Source organism: Anomaloglossus baeobatrachus, chromosome 7, assembly GCF_048569485.1.
Source record: "Anomaloglossus baeobatrachus isolate aAnoBae1 chromosome 7, aAnoBae1.hap1, whole genome shotgun sequence".
Taxonomy (NCBI): domain Eukaryota; kingdom Metazoa; phylum Chordata; class Amphibia; order Anura; family Aromobatidae; genus Anomaloglossus; species Anomaloglossus baeobatrachus.
In genome coordinates, this window is record NC_134359.1 from 282,896,356 (window position 1) to 282,916,529 (window position 20,174).

Consider the following 20,174-nt stretch of genomic DNA (forward strand, 5'->3'; position numbering starts at 1 on the left):
GCATTTGCCTGCCATTTTCATGGTCTTATGTTCATAGACCACCTGTTCGCACGGCTGCATTAAGTTAGTTGTAACTTTGTTTTATGTATGGTGATTTGGGTACTCCTCCTACTGCTTCTGCACAAACTGATCTGAGCCCGCCTCCGGCTCGGGGTGTATACTGCTAGGGAGGAGCTAACTTTTCATGTCTACTTAGTGTCAGCCTCCTAGTGACAGCAGCATAACCCATGGTCCTGTGTCCCCCAATGAAGACTCAGAGAAAGAGATTTTACGGTGAGTACACAAAAATCCTTATATATATATACACACACATACATATACACACACACACCGTATTTTTTGGATTAAAAGACGCACTTTTCCTCCCAAAAATTTGGAAGGAAAATGGGGGGTGCGTCTTAAAATCCGAATATAGTGGTACCTAGGAGTCCTGTCTTTGCGGCGATCGGGCGGCCGGGTGCCTGTGGCTGCGTGCAAGCGGCCGGGTACCTGTGCTTGCGTGCGGGCGGCTTTCGGGCGCCGTGTGCGGGCGGCAGCCGGGTGCCCGTGTGCGGTGGGCGGCAGCCCGCACAGACAGGCACCCGGCTGCCGCCCGCACACAGGCACCCGGCTGCCGCCCGCACACAGGCACCCGGCTGCCGCCCGCACACAGGCACCCGGCTGCCGCCCGCACACAGGCACCCGGCTGCCGCCCGCACACAGGCACCCGGCTGCCGCCCGCACACAGGCACCCGGCTGCCGCCCGCACACAGGCACCCGGCTGCCTCCCGCACACAGGCACCCGGCTGCCTCCCGCACACAGGCACCGGGCTGCCTCCCGCACACAGGCACCGGGCTGCCTCCCGCACACAGGCACCGGGCTGCCTCCCGCACACAGGCACCGGGCTGCCTCCCGCACACAGGCACCGGGCTGCCTCCCGCACACAGGCACCGGGCTGCCTCCCGCACACAGGCACCGGGCTGCCTCCCGCACACAGGCACCCGGCTGCCGCCCGCACACAGGCACCCGGCTGCCGCCCGCACACAGGCACCCGGCTGCCGCCCGCACACAGGCACCCGGCTGCCGCCCGCACACAGGCACCCGGCTGCCGCCCGCACACAGGCACCCGGCTGCCGCCCGCACACAGGCACCCGGCTGCCTCCCGCACACAGCTACAGGTACCCGGCTGCCGCACACAAGCACAGGTACCCGGCCGCTTGCACGCAGGGTGGACGGGCAACCTGCTGGCTGCCACTCTGTGCGTGCAGGGCGGGCGGCTGTGCAGCAAGTTACCCAGTGCGTGCACAGTCCCAGTTTGAAATGATGGCGCCGTGCGCGGACGTGTGCGCAGATGGAGCTCTTGAATGAGAGCTCCATCTGCGCATGCGCCGCTCCAGGCGCCATCATTTAAACCGGGACAATCACTGCAACGGCCTGCTGCATGGCTCACCCGCCACCACCACGGACCCCGCGGCTCCGGCCACCACAGACCCCGCTGCCACTGACCCGCCGCGCCTGCCAGCACAACCTCTGCCTCCTGTGACTCCGCTTCACCACCACTGCTGCCCCCCTCCGGTAAGAGAACACCGGAGTATAAGACGGACCCCATTTTTCTTTTTTATGTCTAAATTTGGGGTGCGTCTTATAAAACAAATATATATATATATATATATATATATATATCTCATATGTATATACATATACATATACACACACACACACACACACACACACACACACACACACACACACACACAGTATATATAAAAAAAGGCACACATTAGAAGAATAAAAAACAGGTGGAAGACAGAAAAAAAAAAAAAGTGCAAATGAATATGACCTCCGCTGTATTCAAATGCTTCCAGAACAGGGGTCTCAGCCCACCACTTTTAGTGATCGGTGAAGATCCCAATGCTCATATATTTATTACTATTGGTGAATATTAGTGATAAATGTTTGTTGGATAACCATTTCAACACCGCTTTATTTAGGATACAAAAGACAGATTTTGTGCACAGAGAACGGTAAAGCGAGGCTGTCCTGTCCCATTTTAGTGGCGATATTTAGTCATAAAACATATAAATATTTTTTTCCTGTAGTCCATGTATATAAAAAAAAAAAAAAAAAAAAAAGTACTGCATAGTGTACCCTGCATTTCCCACTACAGCACCTGACTCTTGGGGGGCACAATCCGCAGCGCTGAACCCCAGGACCTGGCTATGCTCTTGCTCTAGATGGCAATGCCAAACGTAAAGCAGCAATAGTCACATGACTCAGTTCAGCCAATACTACTTTTTATGGCGTCACAACCAATAATAACAGTTTCCTTGTTGATTTTCCTGTTTGTGAATATTAAACATTTATTACAACTGCAGGGGTCTGACCCATCCCAAGAACAAGCCTTTACAGAGTCCTGTTGTCTTAATCCCCCGCAGTGAGCAAGTTCTCTTCTATCCCATGGATAGGGTATACTGTTCAGTCTCTGGGGAATGCCCCTTTAATAAGGTGTGAATATACCACAAGACTCGCAACGGAGCACTTACCTGGTTGGGATGGAGAACGACACAATTGATTGGAGCATTTACTTGGAAGATTCGCTGACACTGAAGGTTTCGTGACCTGAAAATAATACATAAAATTTAAAGAAAATCAGAAGAGTCAATGTGGTTGTTGCAAGTGATTAAAGGGATTGTCAAATAAATCCGGAAACTTTCACTTGTCAGAACTATTTAGGTGGTTGGTGCCACTGTGTCCACGTAATCACCAGCGGAGGACGGCTGTAACAAAGCCACACAGCCCAGATTAGAGAAAATTACAATCCCGGCACAATATAAAAGGGCAGACGTAGATACAACAGTATGTTGCTTTTATTAAAAAATAAAAAGGATAAAAATGGCCTGGCCACAAAGGAGTTCAGAATGGTTTGTGCAGTGTGAACCTGGTGCATTTACACATCTATATGGCTGCCGTGTATGGCTACAGTTCCTTGGTGGTGGCTGTGGCAAGGTGAATGAGAAATGACAGCTGAGATCGGGGTCCTTGGTGATCAGCTAGTCGCAGCCCACCTGCCTTCGAATGGGAGGCTGCCTTTTTTTATTGTGTAATGCTTGTCATATAAAACATTGATAAATACAGCAAGAGCAAACCAGGAGACGTCATACCTCAAGTCCCATATCCGGGCCATACAGTCTTCTCCACCTGTATACATCCAGCGGCCATCCTCGTGGAATCCAACAGAAGTGATGTTCTTGCTGACGCCGTCATAGTTAATGACGGGATTGGGGTTGTTGGAGTTCAGATCGTACATCCGGATGTGCTGATAGCCTAGGAATAAGAGCACAAGGACGAGGCGTCTTACAGTCCTGAGGAAATGCATCGTGTATCGTACAAGGGGTAACTCAGAATTATACAGTGTGTCCACCCATATCCTGTATACACCGCACCTATATACAGCGTGTCCACCCATATCCTGTCCACCGCCATTAACTTGAGAACGGCGGCAGCTATAGGCATAGAAGTGGTGTCTAGGTATAGTAAAGTAGCCATGCGCTACACAATGAGACCATCTATAGCGCCACCTGGAGGAAAACAACGGAGTTAGCATTTTTATCTCGAAAACGGAACAAGATAGAGAAAAAAAGTGAATTACAAAGTTGCAGGGCATCATCAATTCAATACGAATCGACACCTTGCATACAGAAATGCTATGATTAGAACGTGTAACACTCATGGCTACTTTACTATACCTAGACACCACTTATATGCCTATAGCTGCTGCCATTCTCAAGTTAATGGCGGTGAACAGCATATGGGTGGACACACTGTATAAATTACAGGTAAAGGGGTTATCCAAGACCCCCCTCAATGATTAGCAGAACAATGGGGGAGTAGCGGTCACTGGAGCTCAGTGCCTGACTCGGCGATGTCAATGTGCGCCCACCCGACTCCACTGTGATACCAGACACAGCCACACACATAGCAGTCATTGTGTCAGGTACTACAGTAAAGGGGCCACAGAAGGGAGGGGGACCCTTAGACATCAGACACTGAAGGCTTATCCTTAAAGGGGTTAGCGCCTCTTACTTCTGTATCGGGAGGTGAGAGGTTCTGTTGAGGTTGCTCTGAAGGCCACCTGACAGCTCTCATCATAAGTCCTGCATCATAAGTCCTGCTCTAATTAATTAGACAGATATAGATTATTATATATATATATATATATATCCTTGCATTTGTGCATGTGGCCCGTCGCTATCACTGCAACATCCCTCCAATATGGAAGTGAATACCACTAGTTAACCCCCTTAAAGGTCCATACACATTATGTTAATCTTGATCAGGCCAGCCAATCATCAGACGTGTTTTGGTGGTAGAGAAGGTGCAAATCTATTCACAGGATCCGGACCAGTGACACGTCAATCTGTGGTCGCTGGATGGGCCCTGAAATCCCCTCCTACCTGCCAGCATCCTCGACTCCTCTTTTGATTGGCCGGCCTGGTGCAACGTCATCATTGTGGCGTGACGCACATACGAGGCTTGCTAATCAATAGAAGAGCTGCAGATGCTGGCAGCTAGGAGAGGAATCTCAGGGCCACAGATTATTGATGTGACCACCGGAGCAGGTCAATAAATCGATTACCATCATCTCTAGTATGGGGGATTCACGACCCTCCCTCCTCCCTCTGAGTCTGGTTTCAAACATCCGACAATCATGATCATAGTACAGACCTCATATACTACGGGGCGGCTGTTAAGTTCAGGTCAGGAGACCTGCAACCAGTCCTGACATTGTGGACCGCACGAGGACTATTATGGTCAGACAAGTTTAACCGGCCTAATGATGATACCGAGGAAGAGAAGGATGGGACATGTTAACGTAAAGATGCCTGATCCTTTTTTCACCCCAAGGAATAAACTGTCGACAGAAGCAACATTGGCTTATTCTACTTTTCGTATTGAAAACACATTAACAATTGGCCGGACTGAGAATGTCGGTGTATGGGGAGGATTTCCTGACCACTATCTAAGGTGTACAGCCGCCCCTGACCATCACTCACCCGCAGCTGCGATCATGCTTCGATCTGGAGTCACTTCCAGAGAGTTTACTTGCTAAAAACTTTCAGTTAAGGAACACAATAAAGCAGATACAAACCTACATGAGATCACGTACAATAGGGCTATAAACAAAAGAATGGACAAAAGAAAAACAAAAAAAAAAAAAATAAACACACATATTCCACAACTGTTTATCCCAAATGACTCGTCCTGCCCTATAATAAAAACAAATGTCTGAAGGATACAGAGTCCTGGTGCTGGACGGTCCGCGTGCAGATGCCGCTATGTGCTTGCCAAAACCGTACCGTGTGGTCATATCCAGCTGTGGCGAGAATGACGGGATCGCTGCCCACTGTGCCCTGTGAGGAGTTCAGCATGGTTCCTAAATATAGGAAAAAAAAAGAAGGGAATTTTGTTACTTACCGTAAATTCCTTTTCTTCTAGCTCCTATTGGGAGACCCAGACGATTGGGTGTATAGCTACTGCCTCCGGAGGCCACACAAAGCATTACACTAAAAAGTGTAAGGCCCCTCCCCTTCTGGCTATACACCCCCAGTGGGATCACTGGCTCACCAGTTTTAGTGCAAAAGCAAGAAGGAGGAAAGCCAATAACTTGGTTAAACAAATTCACTCCGAGTAACATCGGAGAACTGAAAAACCGTTCAACATGAACAACATGTGTACCCGAAAAAACCCAAAAATCCCGAAGGACAACAGGGCGGGTGCTGGGTCTCCCAATAGGAGCTAGAAGAAAAGGAATTTACGGTAAGTAACAAAATTCCCTTCTTCTTCGGCGCTCCATTGGGAGACCCAGACGATTGGGACGTCCAAAAGCTGTCCCTGGGTGGGTAAAGAAATACCTTATGTTAGAGCTGCGAAGACAGCCCTCCCCTACGGGGAGGCAACTGCCGCCTGCAGGACTCTTCTACCTAGGCTGGCGTCCGCCGAAGCATAGGTATGCACCAGATAATGTTTGGTGAAAGTGTGCAGACTCGACCAGGTAGCTGCCTGGCACACCTGTTGAGCCGTAGCCTGGTGTCGTAATGCCCAGGACGCACCCACGGCTCTGGTAGAATGGGCCTTCAGCCCTGATGGAACCGGAAGCCCAGCAGAACGGTAGGCTTCAAGAATTGGTTCTTTGATCCATCGAGCCAGGGTGGCTTTGGAAGCCTGCGACCCTTTGCGCTTACCAGCGACAAGGACAAAGAGTGCATCGGAGCGGCGCAGGGGCGCCGTGCGGGAAATGTAGATTCTGAGTGCTCTCACCAGATCTAACAAATGTAAATTCTTCTCATACCGATGAACTGCATGAGGACAAAAAGAAGGCAAAGAGATATCCTGATTAAGATGAAAAGAGGATACCACCTTCTGGAGAAACTCCTGAATGGGGCGCAGCACTACCTTGTCCTGGTGGAAGACCAGGAAGGGAGCCTTGGATGATAGTGCTGCCAGCTCAGACACTCTCCGAAGAGATGTGATCGCTACCAGAAAAGCCACTTTCTGTGATAGTCTAGAAAGTGAAACCTCCCTCAGAGGCTCGAAGGGCGGCTTCTGGAGGGCAACTAGTACCCTGTTCAGATCCCATGGATCTAACGGCCGCTTGTACGGGGGTACAATATGACGAACCCCCTGCAGGAACGTGCGCACCCTAGGAAGTCGCGCTAGACGCTTTTGAAAAAAGACGGATAGCGCCGAGACTTGCCCTTTAAGGGAGCCGAGCGACAAACCTTTTTCTAACCCAGATTGCAGGAAAGAAAGAAAGGTAGACAATGCAAATGGCCAGGGAGACACTCCCTGAGCAGAGCACCAGGATAAGAATATCCTCCACGTTCTGTGGTAGATCTTAGCGGACGTGGGCTTCCTAGCCTGTCTCATGGTGGCAACGACCCCTTGGGATAATCCTGAAGACCCTAGGATCCAGGACTCAATGGCCACACAGTCAGGTTCAAGGCCGCAGAATTCCGATGGAAAAACGGCCCTTGGGACAGTAAGTCTGGTCGGTCTGGTAGTGCCGACGGTTGGCCGACCGTGAGATGCCACAGATCCGGATACCACGCCCTCCTTGGCCAGTCTGGGGCGACGAGTATGACGCGGCTGCAGTCGGATCTGATCTTGCGTAGCACTCTGGGCAAGAGTGCCAGAGGTGGAAACACATAAGGGAGCCGGAACTGCGACCAATCTTGCACTAAGGCGTCTGCCGCCAGAGCTCTGTGATCGCGAGACCGTGCTATGAAGGTTGGGACCTTGTTGTTGTGCCTGGACGCCATTAGGTCGACGTCCGGCCTTCCCCAGCGGCTACAGATTTCCTGAAACACGTCCGGGTGAAGGGACCATTCCCCTGCGTCCATGCCCTGGCGGCTGAGGAAGTCTGCTTCCCAGTTTTCTACGCCGGGGATGTGAACTGCGGATACGGTGGAGGCCGTGGCTTCCACCCACATCAGAATCCGCCGGACTTCCTGGAAGGCTTGCCGACTGCGTGTCCCTCCTTGGTGATTGATGTATGCCACCGCTGTGGAGTTGTCCGACTGAATTCGGATCTGCTTTTCTTCCAGCCACTGCTGGAAGGCTAGTAGGGCAAGATACACTGCTCTGATTTCCAGAACATGGATCTGAAGGGTGGACTCCTGCTGAGTCCACGTACCCTGAGCCCTGTGGTGGAGAAAAACTGCTCCCCACCCTGACAGACTTGCGTCTGTCGTGACTACCGCCCAAGACGGTGGTAGGAAGGATCTTCCCTGTGATAATGAGGTGGGAAGAGGCCACCATTGCAGAGAGTCCTTCTGTGAAAAGGATACTTTCCTGTTCAGGGATGTTGACTTCCCGTCCCATTGGCAGAGAATGTCCCAATAAGAGGACGCAGATGAAACTGCGCAAACGGAACCGTCCCATTGCCGCCACCAACTTCCCGAGGAAGTGCATGAGGCGTCTTAAGGAGTGCGACTGACCTTGACGGAGAGTCTGCACCCCAGTCTGTAGTGACCGCTGCTTGTCCAGCGGAAGCTTCACTAGCGCTGAGAGGGTATGAAACACCATGCCAAGATACGTTAGTGATTGGGTCGGTGACAGGTTTGACTTTGAGAAGTCGATGATCCACCCGAACGTCTGGAGAGTCTCCAGCGCAACATTCAGGCTGAGTTGGCATGCCTCTTGAGAGGGTGCCTTGACAAGTAGATCGTCCAAGTAAGGGATCACAGAGTGTCCCTGTGAGTGCAAGACTGCTACCACTGCCGCCATGACCTTGGTGAACACCCGTGGGGCTGTCGCCAGACCGAATGGCAGAGCTACGAACTGAAGATGGTCGTCTCCCATCACGAAACGTAGAAAACATTGGTGCTCTGTAGCAATCGGCACGTGGAGATAAGCATCTTTGATGTCTATTGATGCTAGGAAATATCCTTGAGACATTGAGGCAATGACGGAGCGGAGGGTTTCATCCGGAACCGCCTGGCCTCCACGTGCTTGTTGAGCAGTTTTAGGTCCAGAACGGAACGGGAAGAGCCATCCTTTTTTGGCACCACAACCAGATTGGAGGAAAACCGTGTCTTGTTCCTGAAGAGGAACAGGGATTACCACTCCTTCTGCCTGCAGAAGAGCAGCGGCTCGGTGGGGAGGTGGGGACGTTCTGAAGAATCGAGTCGGAGGACGAGAACAGAACCCTGTCCTGTGCACGTGGGCACAATGTCCCTCACCCACCGGTCTGTGACCTGTGGCAGCTAAATGTCGCAAAGGCGAGCGAGTCTGCCATCAACCGCGGATGCGGAGAGATGAGAGAGCTGAGAGTCATGAGGCGACCGCCTTGGTAGCGGTTCCTCCGGCTGCCTTCCTTGGGCGTGATTGAGCCCCCGGAAACTGAGCCCCTCTGAGGCTTTTCAGCTCTTTTGGACGAGGACAATTGGGACCTGCCCGAGCTTGGGAAGGACCGAAACCTCGACTGTCCTTCCAGGACAGCATTAATAGGGTAAGTCGCAATGCAGACATTGCGAGGTTACGGACGCCCCTGCGGCACAAATGTACATATGCTCAAGACCAGCTGTGCAAGAACAGCTGAAAAGCTTAGGGTGCCCATACGGCTGTAAATGCCGGAGCAACCGACACGTCGATAGCCTCATAGACAGATTTCAACCAGAGTCCATCTGTCTGGCATCTTTAAGTGAAGTCCCATCTCCACTGCAACTATAGCTCTAGCCGCAAGCCTGGAGATTGGAGAATCCACCTTTGGACCCTGGGTCCCACGCTTGACCACGTCAGGGGGAAAAGGATAACGTGTATCCTTAATACGGTTGGAGAAAACGCTTATCTGGTAAGCGTGGTGTTCCTGGACTGCTTCTCTGAAGTCAGCGTGGCCAGAAAAATACTCAATCTACGTTTGAGCTACTGAAATGGGACTTCTCCTGCTGTGAAGCAGACTCCTCCTGGAACAGTATCACATGCAGTAAAAACAGCATCGAAAGCCTGAGTTGCTTATATGCTGCTGCCGACTAGCCATCTAGGACATAGAGCTAAGAATGGCGACCGTACAATGCAATGTATAGTATACAAGCATAAAGTACAATGAACACTGCAGCACATGCAATACAAGCAGCATAGAAAGCCTGTGCCTTGGCACCCCTGCTTTTCTGCTGCTGTAGACTAGCCATCTAGGGGAATATAGCCCAGAACATCGACCATACAGTGCAATGTATAGCATACAAGCATAAGTACAAATGAACACTGCAACCCCTGCAATACAAGCAGCATAGAAAAAACCTGTGCCTCAGCACCCCTGCTTTTCTGCTGCTGTAGACTAGCCATCTAGGGGAATATAGCCCAGAATATCGACCATACAGTGCAATGTATAGCATACAGGCATAAGTACAAATGAACACTGCAACCCCTGCAATACAAGCAGCATAGAAAAAACCTGTGCCTCAGCACCCCTGCTTTTCTGCTGCTGTAATCTAGTCATTCTAGGCGAAAATAGCCCAGACTAGCGACCGTACAGTGCAGTGTATAGCATACAAGCATAAATACACATGAACACTTCAGTACATGCAATACAAGCAGCATAGAAAGCCTGTGCCTTAGCACCCCTGCTTTCCTGCTGCTGATGTGTCGCCATCTAAGAGGGCATATAGCCAAAAATAGCGACCTATGCAGTGTAAGCATAAAAATACCAATGGACAACTGCGGTATTTAGTGGGGTCAGCACTTCAGGTGCCGCTTACCGCCCGCCTATAAGCGGGTGTGTGGTCGCCCTAGTCCTGTGCCTGGTCGCCCAGAGTCCGATCTCTCAGCTCGGACTGCAGGAATGGCTGCCGGCGTCCTTCTCCCGCTCGTGTGAGTAGGGGGCGGGCCGTGGGCGTGCCCCCAAGTCAGAGCGGGAAACCGGCGTCCCACAGTGTCCAGTGAGAGGGCTGGAGCATGTAAATAAGGCTCCAGCCCTCGGCGCTGCTGATTGTACAGCGTCTCTCCCCTACCCTGATTGACAGGGTGGGGGCGGGAACGAAGCGGAGCTAGGCCGCAAAAGCCGGGGACTGGATTTATAAGCGCCGCCGCCGTAAAAGCGCGATCGGCGCTAAGTCCCCGGCGCACTACAAGTCCCAGCCGCGCCGCCGCTCCCGGAGCGTCCGGCGCGGTAGTTCCCCATACATAAAGTCACTCAGCTAGGCTGAAGTGACTGTAACCCTTTACTGTCCCCGGCGCACTAGCACACCCAGCAAGTCTGGAGTGTGCTGTGCCTGTGTGTACGGGGACACAGAGTACCTGAATGGTGCAGGGCCATGTCCCTGAACGGTACCCAGCTCCGTATCCAGCAGGTTCAATGGGTCTGTGGATGGAGCCCGGCCTCAGGGCTTTGGGGCCGGTAAGATCCCACTTCCTCAGAGCCCCTCAGGGGGATGTGGAAGGAAAACAGCATGTGGGCTCCAGCCGCCGTACCAGCAATAGGTACCTCAACCTTACAAACCACAAGTGGGGTGAGAAGGGAGCATGCTGGGGGCCCTATATGGGCCCTCTTTTCTTCCATCCGATATAGTCAGCAGCTACTGCTGACTACCAACAGTGGAGCTATGCGTGGATGTCTGACCTCCTTCGCACAAAGCAGAAAACTGGTGAGCCAGTGATCCCACTGGGGGTGTATAGCCAGAAGGGGAGGGGCCTTACACTTTTTAGTGTAATGCTTTGTGTGGCCTCCGGAGGCAGTAGCTATACACCAATCGTCTGGGTCTCCCAATGGAGCGCCGAAGAAAACCACAATTAACAGAGAGAAATGAATATGCAGCAAGAACAAGATCCCTGTAGAACCAATTAACCATTTTTGGGCCCTCCAATATAAACACTGCTCCTCTAGGCAATGATTGGCAGCTGTACTGCCCCGTTACATCCGCTCCATACTGTGACATCGTGTGCTGTGCCTTTCTGGATCGGCTCATGGGCAGCGGCACACTGTAGGTAAGGTAATCTAGGCAAAATGCTCAGAGTGAGATATAAAAAAAAAATAAAATAAAAAAAAGCAACACATCACCTCCCCTCTGCTAAAAAGCTAAGAAATGTCCACTCGTTAGAAACTCTAGGAACTAGAGGGCGTGAGCTGCAGGTAAGGGGGTAGGGGGTGGAATCGGCGTGTATCGTTTCTTAATTCCTGCGGGCTATTTTCACAGTTTTATGCCAAAAATCCGCTGCGGTAAAATCCACAGTAACTCATACAGATTTTGCAGCAGGTCTACATGGAGCTCTATGTGGAATTCTAATTATTTTGGTATATCTGTAATAGAGATTTAAAGGGGGTTTTCCAGTTTCAGAAAACCTCTATCCCCTTTATAGAGTTTAAAAACATTTTTTTTTTAATAAAAACAACCCATCCTGCCCTTTATTTGCCCTCCCCAGGTCCAGCGCTGAGTTTTCAATGTATGTTACTGTCTGCAGTGCTGATGTCAGGTGAACAGCGGTGCAGGCAATTTGTGAGGTCAGCGGCTCGTGCTGAGGACTCTGGCAGAGCTGCTCTGTTCACTGACTGACACCATATCAACAGCGCTGCAGACAATCAGTGAGCTCAGTGGCTCGTGCTCTGGACTCTTGCAGAGCCGCTGAGCTCATTGACTGACGTCATGTGAACAGCGCTGCAGGCAATCAAAGAGCTCAGCGGCTCGTGCAGAGCCGCTGAGCTCACTAATTCTTGTAATGTCAACAGCACAAAAGACAGTCAGTGAGCTCCGCGGCTCGTGCTGTAGACTTGCAGAATTGCTGAGCTCACTGATTGAGGTCATGTTGACACAACGCTGCAGTCAATCAGTGGCCTGTGCTGTAGACTTTGGCAGAGCCGCTGAGCACACTGACTGACATGTCAACAGCGCTGCAGACACTCAGTGAGCTCAGCAGCTCATGCTGTGGTCTCTGGCAGAGCCCCTGAGCTCATTGATTGCCTGCAGCATTGTTCACATGATATCAGTCAGTGAGCTCAGCAGCTCTACCAGAGTCCACAGCACAAGCCGCTGAGTTCAGGAACTGACGTCATGTGAACAGCGCTGCAGACAATCAATGAATTCAGTGACTCTGCCAGAGTCCACAACACGATCCGCTGAGCTGACTGATTGCCTGCAGCGGTGTTCACATGACATCAGTGCTGCAGACAATAATATACGCCGAGAAGTGCAATGGAGACTCAGTGCTTGACCTGTTGAGGACAAATAAAACACAGTTAAAATAAAAAAAAAGCTGCAGACGGTGTTTTTCATTAAAAAAAAAAAACTGCAGAATATCCACATGAACAGCACACAACATAAACTGACAGAATATCTTCAGGGGCTAAAAGGCCCAACAGCTGACTGCTCACATCTGAGACTTCGTTACAATGGCAGCAGCCAGAAATGCAGGAATGGAAGACAGTAAACAACTCCCTGCCAAAGCCAGCAGCTGCAGAACTATAAGTCCCAGCAGAACAGCCCAAGCCAGAGCGCTCCCCCACCTCCCTCTGCACGGCTACCAGGCGTCCCAACCCTCCTCCATAATAACACTGCACCTCCTCACCTCCAGTTCTGCACTAGACTGCACTGCTGCGCACAGTGATGACGTCAGCGAAAACAAGTCTCCGGCCACAACCCCGAAGCTTTGCAAACAGACGAAACCGGAAGTAAAAATTGTTGAAAAACAGCTGTCTTTATAAATGGAGCCATTTTCCCGAAGTCTTAGGCAAAAAAAAAACGAAAATAACTCAGGAAAAATGGCCGCCGCCAAAGGAAAGAATGAGAAGCGACAGTTTGTCCTCTAGTGACTGAAACAGATGTTGCCTGGCAACCGGAAAAGACGGCAAAGAACATAACTAAAGGTGGGGGTTATAATGGAATATGGGGGCGTAATAAGGATAATTAACCCCTTCCCTCCACAGACAATTTTCCTTTTTGGCTGTTTGATTTTTTTCCTCCTTTTCTTCCAAAATCTATAATTTATCTTTATTTATTTATTCATTGATCGAAGCTTGCAAGGGCTGTACCACCACCTCTGCCACTTAATATACAGTGCATGTAAAAGTTTGTACACCCCTGGTTAAAATTACTGTTATTGTGAAATGATTCTGAAAGGCATAAAGTTATAGCTGACACATTTAATTTGTATTTTAGGCAAAAAAAAAATATATATATATTTTCATCTTTTACATTTGAAAAATTAAAATAAAACGAGAAAATGAGCTCATGCAAAAGTTTTGGCACCCTAGGAGATTGTGTGCTCAGATGACTTTGACCAAGGTGTCAGACCTTAATTAGCCTGTAAGGCTACTTTCACACATCCGGATTTTTGCTCTGCGGCACAATACGGCGTTCTGCAGAAAAACCGCAACCGGCTTTTGTAACGCCGGTTGCGGTTTTTTTTTTGCATAGACTTACATTAGTGCCGTATTGTGCCGCAGGGGCTTGCGTTCGGTCCGGTTTTGGCCGCATGCGGCAGATTTAGCCGATGCTGCGGCCGGATCGAACGTTCCCTGCAACGTTTTTTGCTCCGGCAAAAAACACCGCATCGCGCCGCATCCGGCCGCTGCGGCGCATTTTTCAATGCATACCTATGGAGGCCGGATGCGGCGCGATGCGGAAAAAAAACGCATCCGGTCGCCGCATGCGGTTTTTTCCACTGCGCATGCTCAGTAGCATGCCGCAACCGGAAAAAAACGGACGGGCCGCATGTAAAAACTTATGCAAAGGATGCGGTGTTTTCGCCGCATCCGTTGCATAGTTTTCACAGCCGGATTGAGCCGCAGTGCTCAAACCGGATGTGTGAAAGTAGCCTTAGGGTTATGGCTTGTTCACTATCAGGTGATGCAAATTTCACAGATTTATAAAAACCCATCCTCTAACCGTGTGCCAAAACACAGCAGCCATGGGTTCTTCTAAGCAGCTGCCTAGCACTCTGAAAATGGTGGAGGCCCACAAAGCAGGAGGAGGCTACAAGAAGATAGAAAAGCATTTTCTAGTTGCTCTTTCCTCAGTTTGAAATGTAAGGCTAGTTTCACACTTGCGTTGAACGGCATCCATTGCACTGCGTTGTGTGACGGATGCAATGGATGTGTTGCATATAGTGACACAACGGATGCAACAGATCGTACAAAACAACGGAAACAGCTTTTTTTTTTTACAGTTTCACCGGCGGCAGACTATTGTGAACGATCAGCTGATCACCCGGCTGCCGGGCGCTCAGCTGATCGCTCACAGCAGCCGGTCGCCGGGTGATCAGCTGATCGCTCGGCCGCCGAGAATGTGTGCGGGGGGCGGAGTGGGTGGAGCCGAGCGGGGCCATGTCGCTGAGGACAGGTGAGTGTGTGTGCGTGCGCATGTGTGTGTGTGTGTGTGTGTACATGCGGAGTGGAGTCCGGGACGGGGCGGAGACAAGCGTGGAAGTGTCGGGCCCCCTGCACACGTCACGTAGCCAGGATAAATATCGGGTTACTAGGCAAAGCACTTTGCTTGGTTACCCGATGTGTACCTGTACCCTGGGAGCCAGAGAGAGCATGTGCAGTGAAATCCTAAGGATTCCGCTGCTCAAAACAACGTTACATGCTGCGTTCCTTCCGCCTGGCGGACACAACACAGCGTCGGCCAGCGGAGGCAACGCAGGTCCTTTTGGCACAATCCGTCATCCATACAAGTCTATGGGAAACAGCGGAATCTGTTAACGGATTCCGCTGTTTTCCAAAAGGGCGGATTGTGACGGAAGAAAAACAACGCAAGTGTGAAAGTACCCTAATAAAGAAATGTCAGTTACCAGGAACAGTGGAGGTCAAGATACGGTCTGGAAACCAAGCAAAATTTCTGTGAGAGCTGCTTGTAGGATTGCTACAGAGGCAAATCAGAGCCCCTGCGTGACTGCAAAAGACCTTCAGGAAGATTTTATACTCTGGAGTTGTGATACATTGTTCTGCTGTTCAGATACATCCGCACAAATATGGCCTTAATGAACGAGTCATCAGAAGAAAACCTCTCCTGCGTCCTCACCATAAATTTCAGCATGAGAAGTCTGCAAAAAGAATATCTAAACAAGGGTGGTACATTTTGGAAACAAGTCCTGTCGACCGATGAGGTTACAATAGAACTCTGATCACAATGATCAAAGGTATGTGTGGGGAAAAAAGGGCTCAGAATTTCAGGAAAAGAATATCTCGCCAACCATTAAGCATGGGGGTGGATCAATCATGCTTTGGGGTTGTGTTGCAGCCGATGGTATGGGGAACATTTCACAGGTAGAGAGAAGATTGGATTCTATGAAATTTCATTAAATTCTTGATGCAAACATAACAACATCTGTAAAAAAGCTGAAGTTGAAAAGAAGAGAAAAGAGGATGGCTTCTACAAATGAACAATGATCTTAAACACACGTCATAATTCACAATATACGACCTCAAAAGTCGCAAGCTGAAGGTTTTTCAGTGGCCCTCCTGGTCCCCTGATCTGAAAATCTGTGGCTAGACCTCAAAAGAGCAAAGCATGCAAGACGAGCCAGGAATCTTACAGAACTGGAAGACGTCTCCAAAGAAGACCAGTGCATGCAAGGGGAGCCAGGAATCTCACAGAACTGGAAGACGTCTCCAAAGAAGACCAGTGCATGCAAGACGAGCCAGGAATGTCACAGAACTGGAAGACATCTCCAAAGAAGACCAGTGCATGCAAGGGGAGCCAGGAATCTCACAGAACTGGAAGACGTCTCCGAAGAAGACCAGTGCATGCAAGATGAGCCAGGAATCTCACAGAACTGGAAGACATCTCCAGGGAAGAGCAGTGCATGTAAGATGAGCCAGAAATCTCACAGAACTTGAAGATGAGCCAGGAATCTCACAGAACTGGAAGACGTCACCAAGCAAGATCAGTGTGTACAAGACGAGCCAGGAATCTCACAGAACTGGAAGACGTCTCCAAGAAAGAGCAGTGCATGCAAGACGAGCCAGGAATCTCACAGAACTGGAAGACTTTTCCAAAGAAGAATGGACAAAAATCTCTCAAGCAAAAATGGAAAGACACTTGGCTGTTACAAAAACTGTTTACAAGCTGTGATACCTGCCAAAGGGGGTGCTCTTAGGTACTAACTATGCAGGGTGCACAAACTTTTGCATCTACTCATTTTCCTTTTTTGTTAATTTAAACATTTAAAAGTTGAAAATGTTTTTATTTTGCCTAAAATACAATGGAAATGTGTCTTTATATTTATGCCATAGAGATAATTTAATATGTTCACAATAACAGTAATTTTGACCAGGGATGCACAAACTTTTGCATGCCACTGTAAGTAAAGTCCAGCAGCCGAAGTGTCCTGGTCAATTGTTTATGGTCACAAGCAACGAAAGAAAAAGTGGGGCAGTGGAATATATTATTTTGCCAAATTGTGTTTTGTGGTTATTTGGGATGAGTAGGGGGCCGCCGGGTTTCCTTTGCAAAGAATGTTCATTTCTAAGGTGGATTCTTATGACCCTCGTCCAAAATCACTCAGTTACTGTAAAACGCTGAGCGGATACTTGGCATTGTTCAGCTTCTAAATAACCGTGAGCATCTGCTTTTCTAATTTTTTTTTGCAGAAAAGCAGAAGAAGGTGGCTCACGTGCTGGAACGGACAACTGCATCACCCATAGAAGAAGGGGTTAATCAGCGGAAAGCCAAAAACAGGGATGGCCTCTGACAGTCCATGGTAAGTGATGGTTCGTCAGTCGTACCCCTCTTGAATCTGAGGAGGTGTCCTGGTACCAAAATCAATCTGGAGGCCGGGATCAGACGAACCCTGAAATGATTAATCCAAATACGGTTTTGAGAATGTCCCTTTAAACAAGACCTCTGTCAAAATACTTGATGTCACCACTAGGTGGCAGAGTGATTCCATGATCCATTTCTCCGTCACACAGCAAGCCGCATAAATCCATCATAAACATATATACACTGATCAAAAATATAAACGCAACACTTTGTGTCCATAGAAAAAGTCTTAGATCTTAGCGTTCACCTCATGAAAAATGGGAGCAAACAAAGAGCCTCTTGCAGCTCAAATATTGTTCGCAAATTTGTCTAAATGTGTTATTGAGCACTTCGTCTTTGCAAAGACAATCCATCCATCTCACTAGTGTGGCATATCAAGATGCTGATTAAACAGTATGATTATTGCAGAGGTGCGCCTTAGGCTGGCCAGCATGATTATTGCAGAGGTGCGCCTTAGGCTGGCCAGCATGATTATTGCAGAGGTGCGCCTTAGGCTGGCCAGCATGATTATTGCAGAGGTGTGCCTTAGGCTGGCCAGCATGATTATTGCAGAGGTGCGCCTTAGGCTGGCCAGCATGATTATTGCAGAGGTGCGCCTTAGGCTGGCCAGCATGATTATTGCAGAGGTGCGCCTTAGGCTGGCCAGCATGATTATTGCACAGGTGTGCTTTAGTCTGGCCAGCATGATTATTGCAGAGGTGCGCCTTAGGCTGACCAGCATGATTATTGCAGAGGTGCGCCTTAGGCTGGCCAGCATGATTATTGCAGAGGTGCAGAGGTGCGCCTTAGGCTGGCCAGCATGATTATTGCAGAGGTGCGCCTTAGGCTGGCCAGCATGATTATTGCAGAGGTGCGCCTTAGGCTGGCCAGCATGATTATTGCAGAGGTGCGCCTTAGGCTGGCCAGCATGATTATTGCAGAGGTGCGCCTTAGGCTGGCCAGCATGATTATTGCAGAGGTGCGCCTTAGGCTGGCCAGCATGATTATTGCACAGGTGTGCTCTAGTCTGGCCAGCATGATTATTTCACAGGTGTGCTTTAGTCTGGCCAGCATGATTATTGTATAGGTGTGCTTTATTCTGGCAAGCATGATTATTGCATAGGTGTGCTTTAGTCTGGCCAGCATGATTAGTGCATAGGTGTGCCTTAGCCTGGCCAGCATGATTATTGCATAGGTGTGCCTTAGCCTGGCGAGCATGATTATTGCATAGGTGTGCCTTAGCCTGGCCAGCATGATTATTGCACAAGTGTGCCTTAGTCTGGACAGCATGATTATTGCACAGGTGTCCTTTAGTCTGGCCAGCATGATTATTGCATAGGTGTGCTTTAGTCTGGCCAGCATGATTATTGCATAGGTGTGCCTGTTGAGGAGAGCCATTGAATCAAATTATTAACCTCTGGACATAGGGGACTGTGGGAAGTGTGTTCAATGAAATCGATAATCAATAATCATACTGGCCAGCCTAAGGCACGCCTGTGCAATAATCACGCTAGCCAGCCTAAGGCACACTTGTGCAATATTCCTGCTAACCAGACTAAGGCACACCTGTGAAATATTCATGCTGGCCAGACTAAGGCACATCTGTGCAATAATCATGCTGGCCAGACTAAGACATACCTGTGCAATAATCATGCTGGGCAACCTAAGGCACACCTGTGCAATAATCACGCTGGCCAGGCTAAGACACACCTGTGCAATAATCATGCTGGCCAACCTAAGGCACACATGTGCAATAATCATGCTAGCGAGCCTAAGGCACACCTGTGCAATAATCATGCTGGCCAACCTAAGGCACACCTGTGCAATAATCATGCTAGCGAGCCTAAGGCACACCTGTGCAATAATCATGCTGGCCAGGCTAAGGCACACCTGTGCAATAATCATGCTGGCCAGGCTAAGGCACACACATTCCTTTCTTGATGGAAACAGTAGCACTGACATCTGAGAAATCAGACAATTTACTAGATTTTCTCCATGGGTGTTTTTGGGCCAGTAGAGGTGCAGGTCACCCCAGATAACCTACAGCAATGTTTGGAGTGCATGGCTATAATACAGCAGGGAGGTTATCAGTCTCTAGTTCACCATCCGTCCCAGGAGATCTCAATGCCCGCAGGGTAATCATCATATCGTGCACAATCATGCCCCTGATATATGGCACTTCAGTGACTTGACACCTCTCAGCCGGACACGTTGAGGGTTGTAGTTTTGCAGCAGATGGAGGACCACAGGTTGGAGACCACCGCTCTAAACTGTGTGCGCATTACAGTGACATATTTTTATGGGGATCTGCCAAGAGTCAGAAGCCGGCCAAACATGAGATGGATGAATTCGACAGGACTAATGAGTATGGGGGACTCAATACTCTGACGATGGCAGATATCTACAGAGGTATGGATTGGACAGTTGGATTACCATATGCCAGATCCTTCTGTTCTTAGTAGATAAGTCAGTGAAGTCTCCTAGCGGTTAAGACCCCCATACACAGTCGATGAAAGTCATCCGAATTCGCTAATTTAGGCAGGATCGGGCAACCTCCGGATGTAAATGGCGGTTGCATCCCATCTTTTTCTTTTCAGGGGAGATAAGCCGATGCTAGAGGTGTCTGGAAGTGTTTTTCTACTCTCTCTCCATTGAGAACAGATGACCCTCCCACTATAGATAAGCACGCCCAGATCGGTCGCGCGTTCATGTATTTTCATTAGGAAGAGGGAAGAAGCTGTGGTCAGAAGCTTTGTACAGTGACTCAATACTCCCAATCCTTCTCTTCCCCAATATCATGCATCTGGGGAGACTCGGGAGGACCCCTATACTGGAGACTCGGGAGGACCTCCATACAGGAGAGTTGGGAGGACCTCCATACAGGAGAGTTGGGAGGACCTCCATACAGGAGACTCGGGAGGACCACCATACAGGAGACTCGGGAGGACCCCCATACTGGAGAC

The 20,174-nt window shown here is 49.6% G+C and overlaps 2 protein-coding genes across 2 annotated transcripts in view; one reads left to right on the forward strand and one right to left on the reverse strand.

The window, feature by feature from the left end:
* MLST8 (MTOR associated protein MLST8) overlaps positions 1–13,127 on the reverse strand; it is a 32,326-nt gene extending 19,199 nt beyond the window's left edge. The window contains exons 1-5 of the mRNA XM_075318287.1: positions 13,037–13,127; positions 5,278–5,414; positions 5,035–5,086; positions 3,142–3,304; positions 2,524–2,599 (exon numbers count right to left, since the gene is read on the reverse strand). Coding sequence (XP_075174402.1) covers positions 2,524–2,599; positions 3,142–3,304; positions 5,035–5,086; positions 5,278–5,409 — 423 coding nt within the window. The 5' untranslated portion in view covers positions 5,410–5,414; positions 13,037–13,127. The remainder of the gene's footprint in view (positions 1–2,523; positions 2,600–3,141; positions 3,305–5,034; positions 5,087–5,277; positions 5,415–13,036) is intronic.
* Positions 13,128–17,060: 3,933 nt separating this feature from the next.
* The window catches only part of LOC142245519 (hexosaminidase D-like), a 45,700-nt gene continuing 42,586 nt past the window's right edge, over positions 17,061–20,174 (forward strand). Inside the window, exon 1 of the mRNA XM_075318285.1 lies at positions 17,061–17,170. The gene's annotated coding sequence lies outside the window, so the exon portion shown is untranslated. The remainder of the gene's footprint in view (positions 17,171–20,174) is intronic.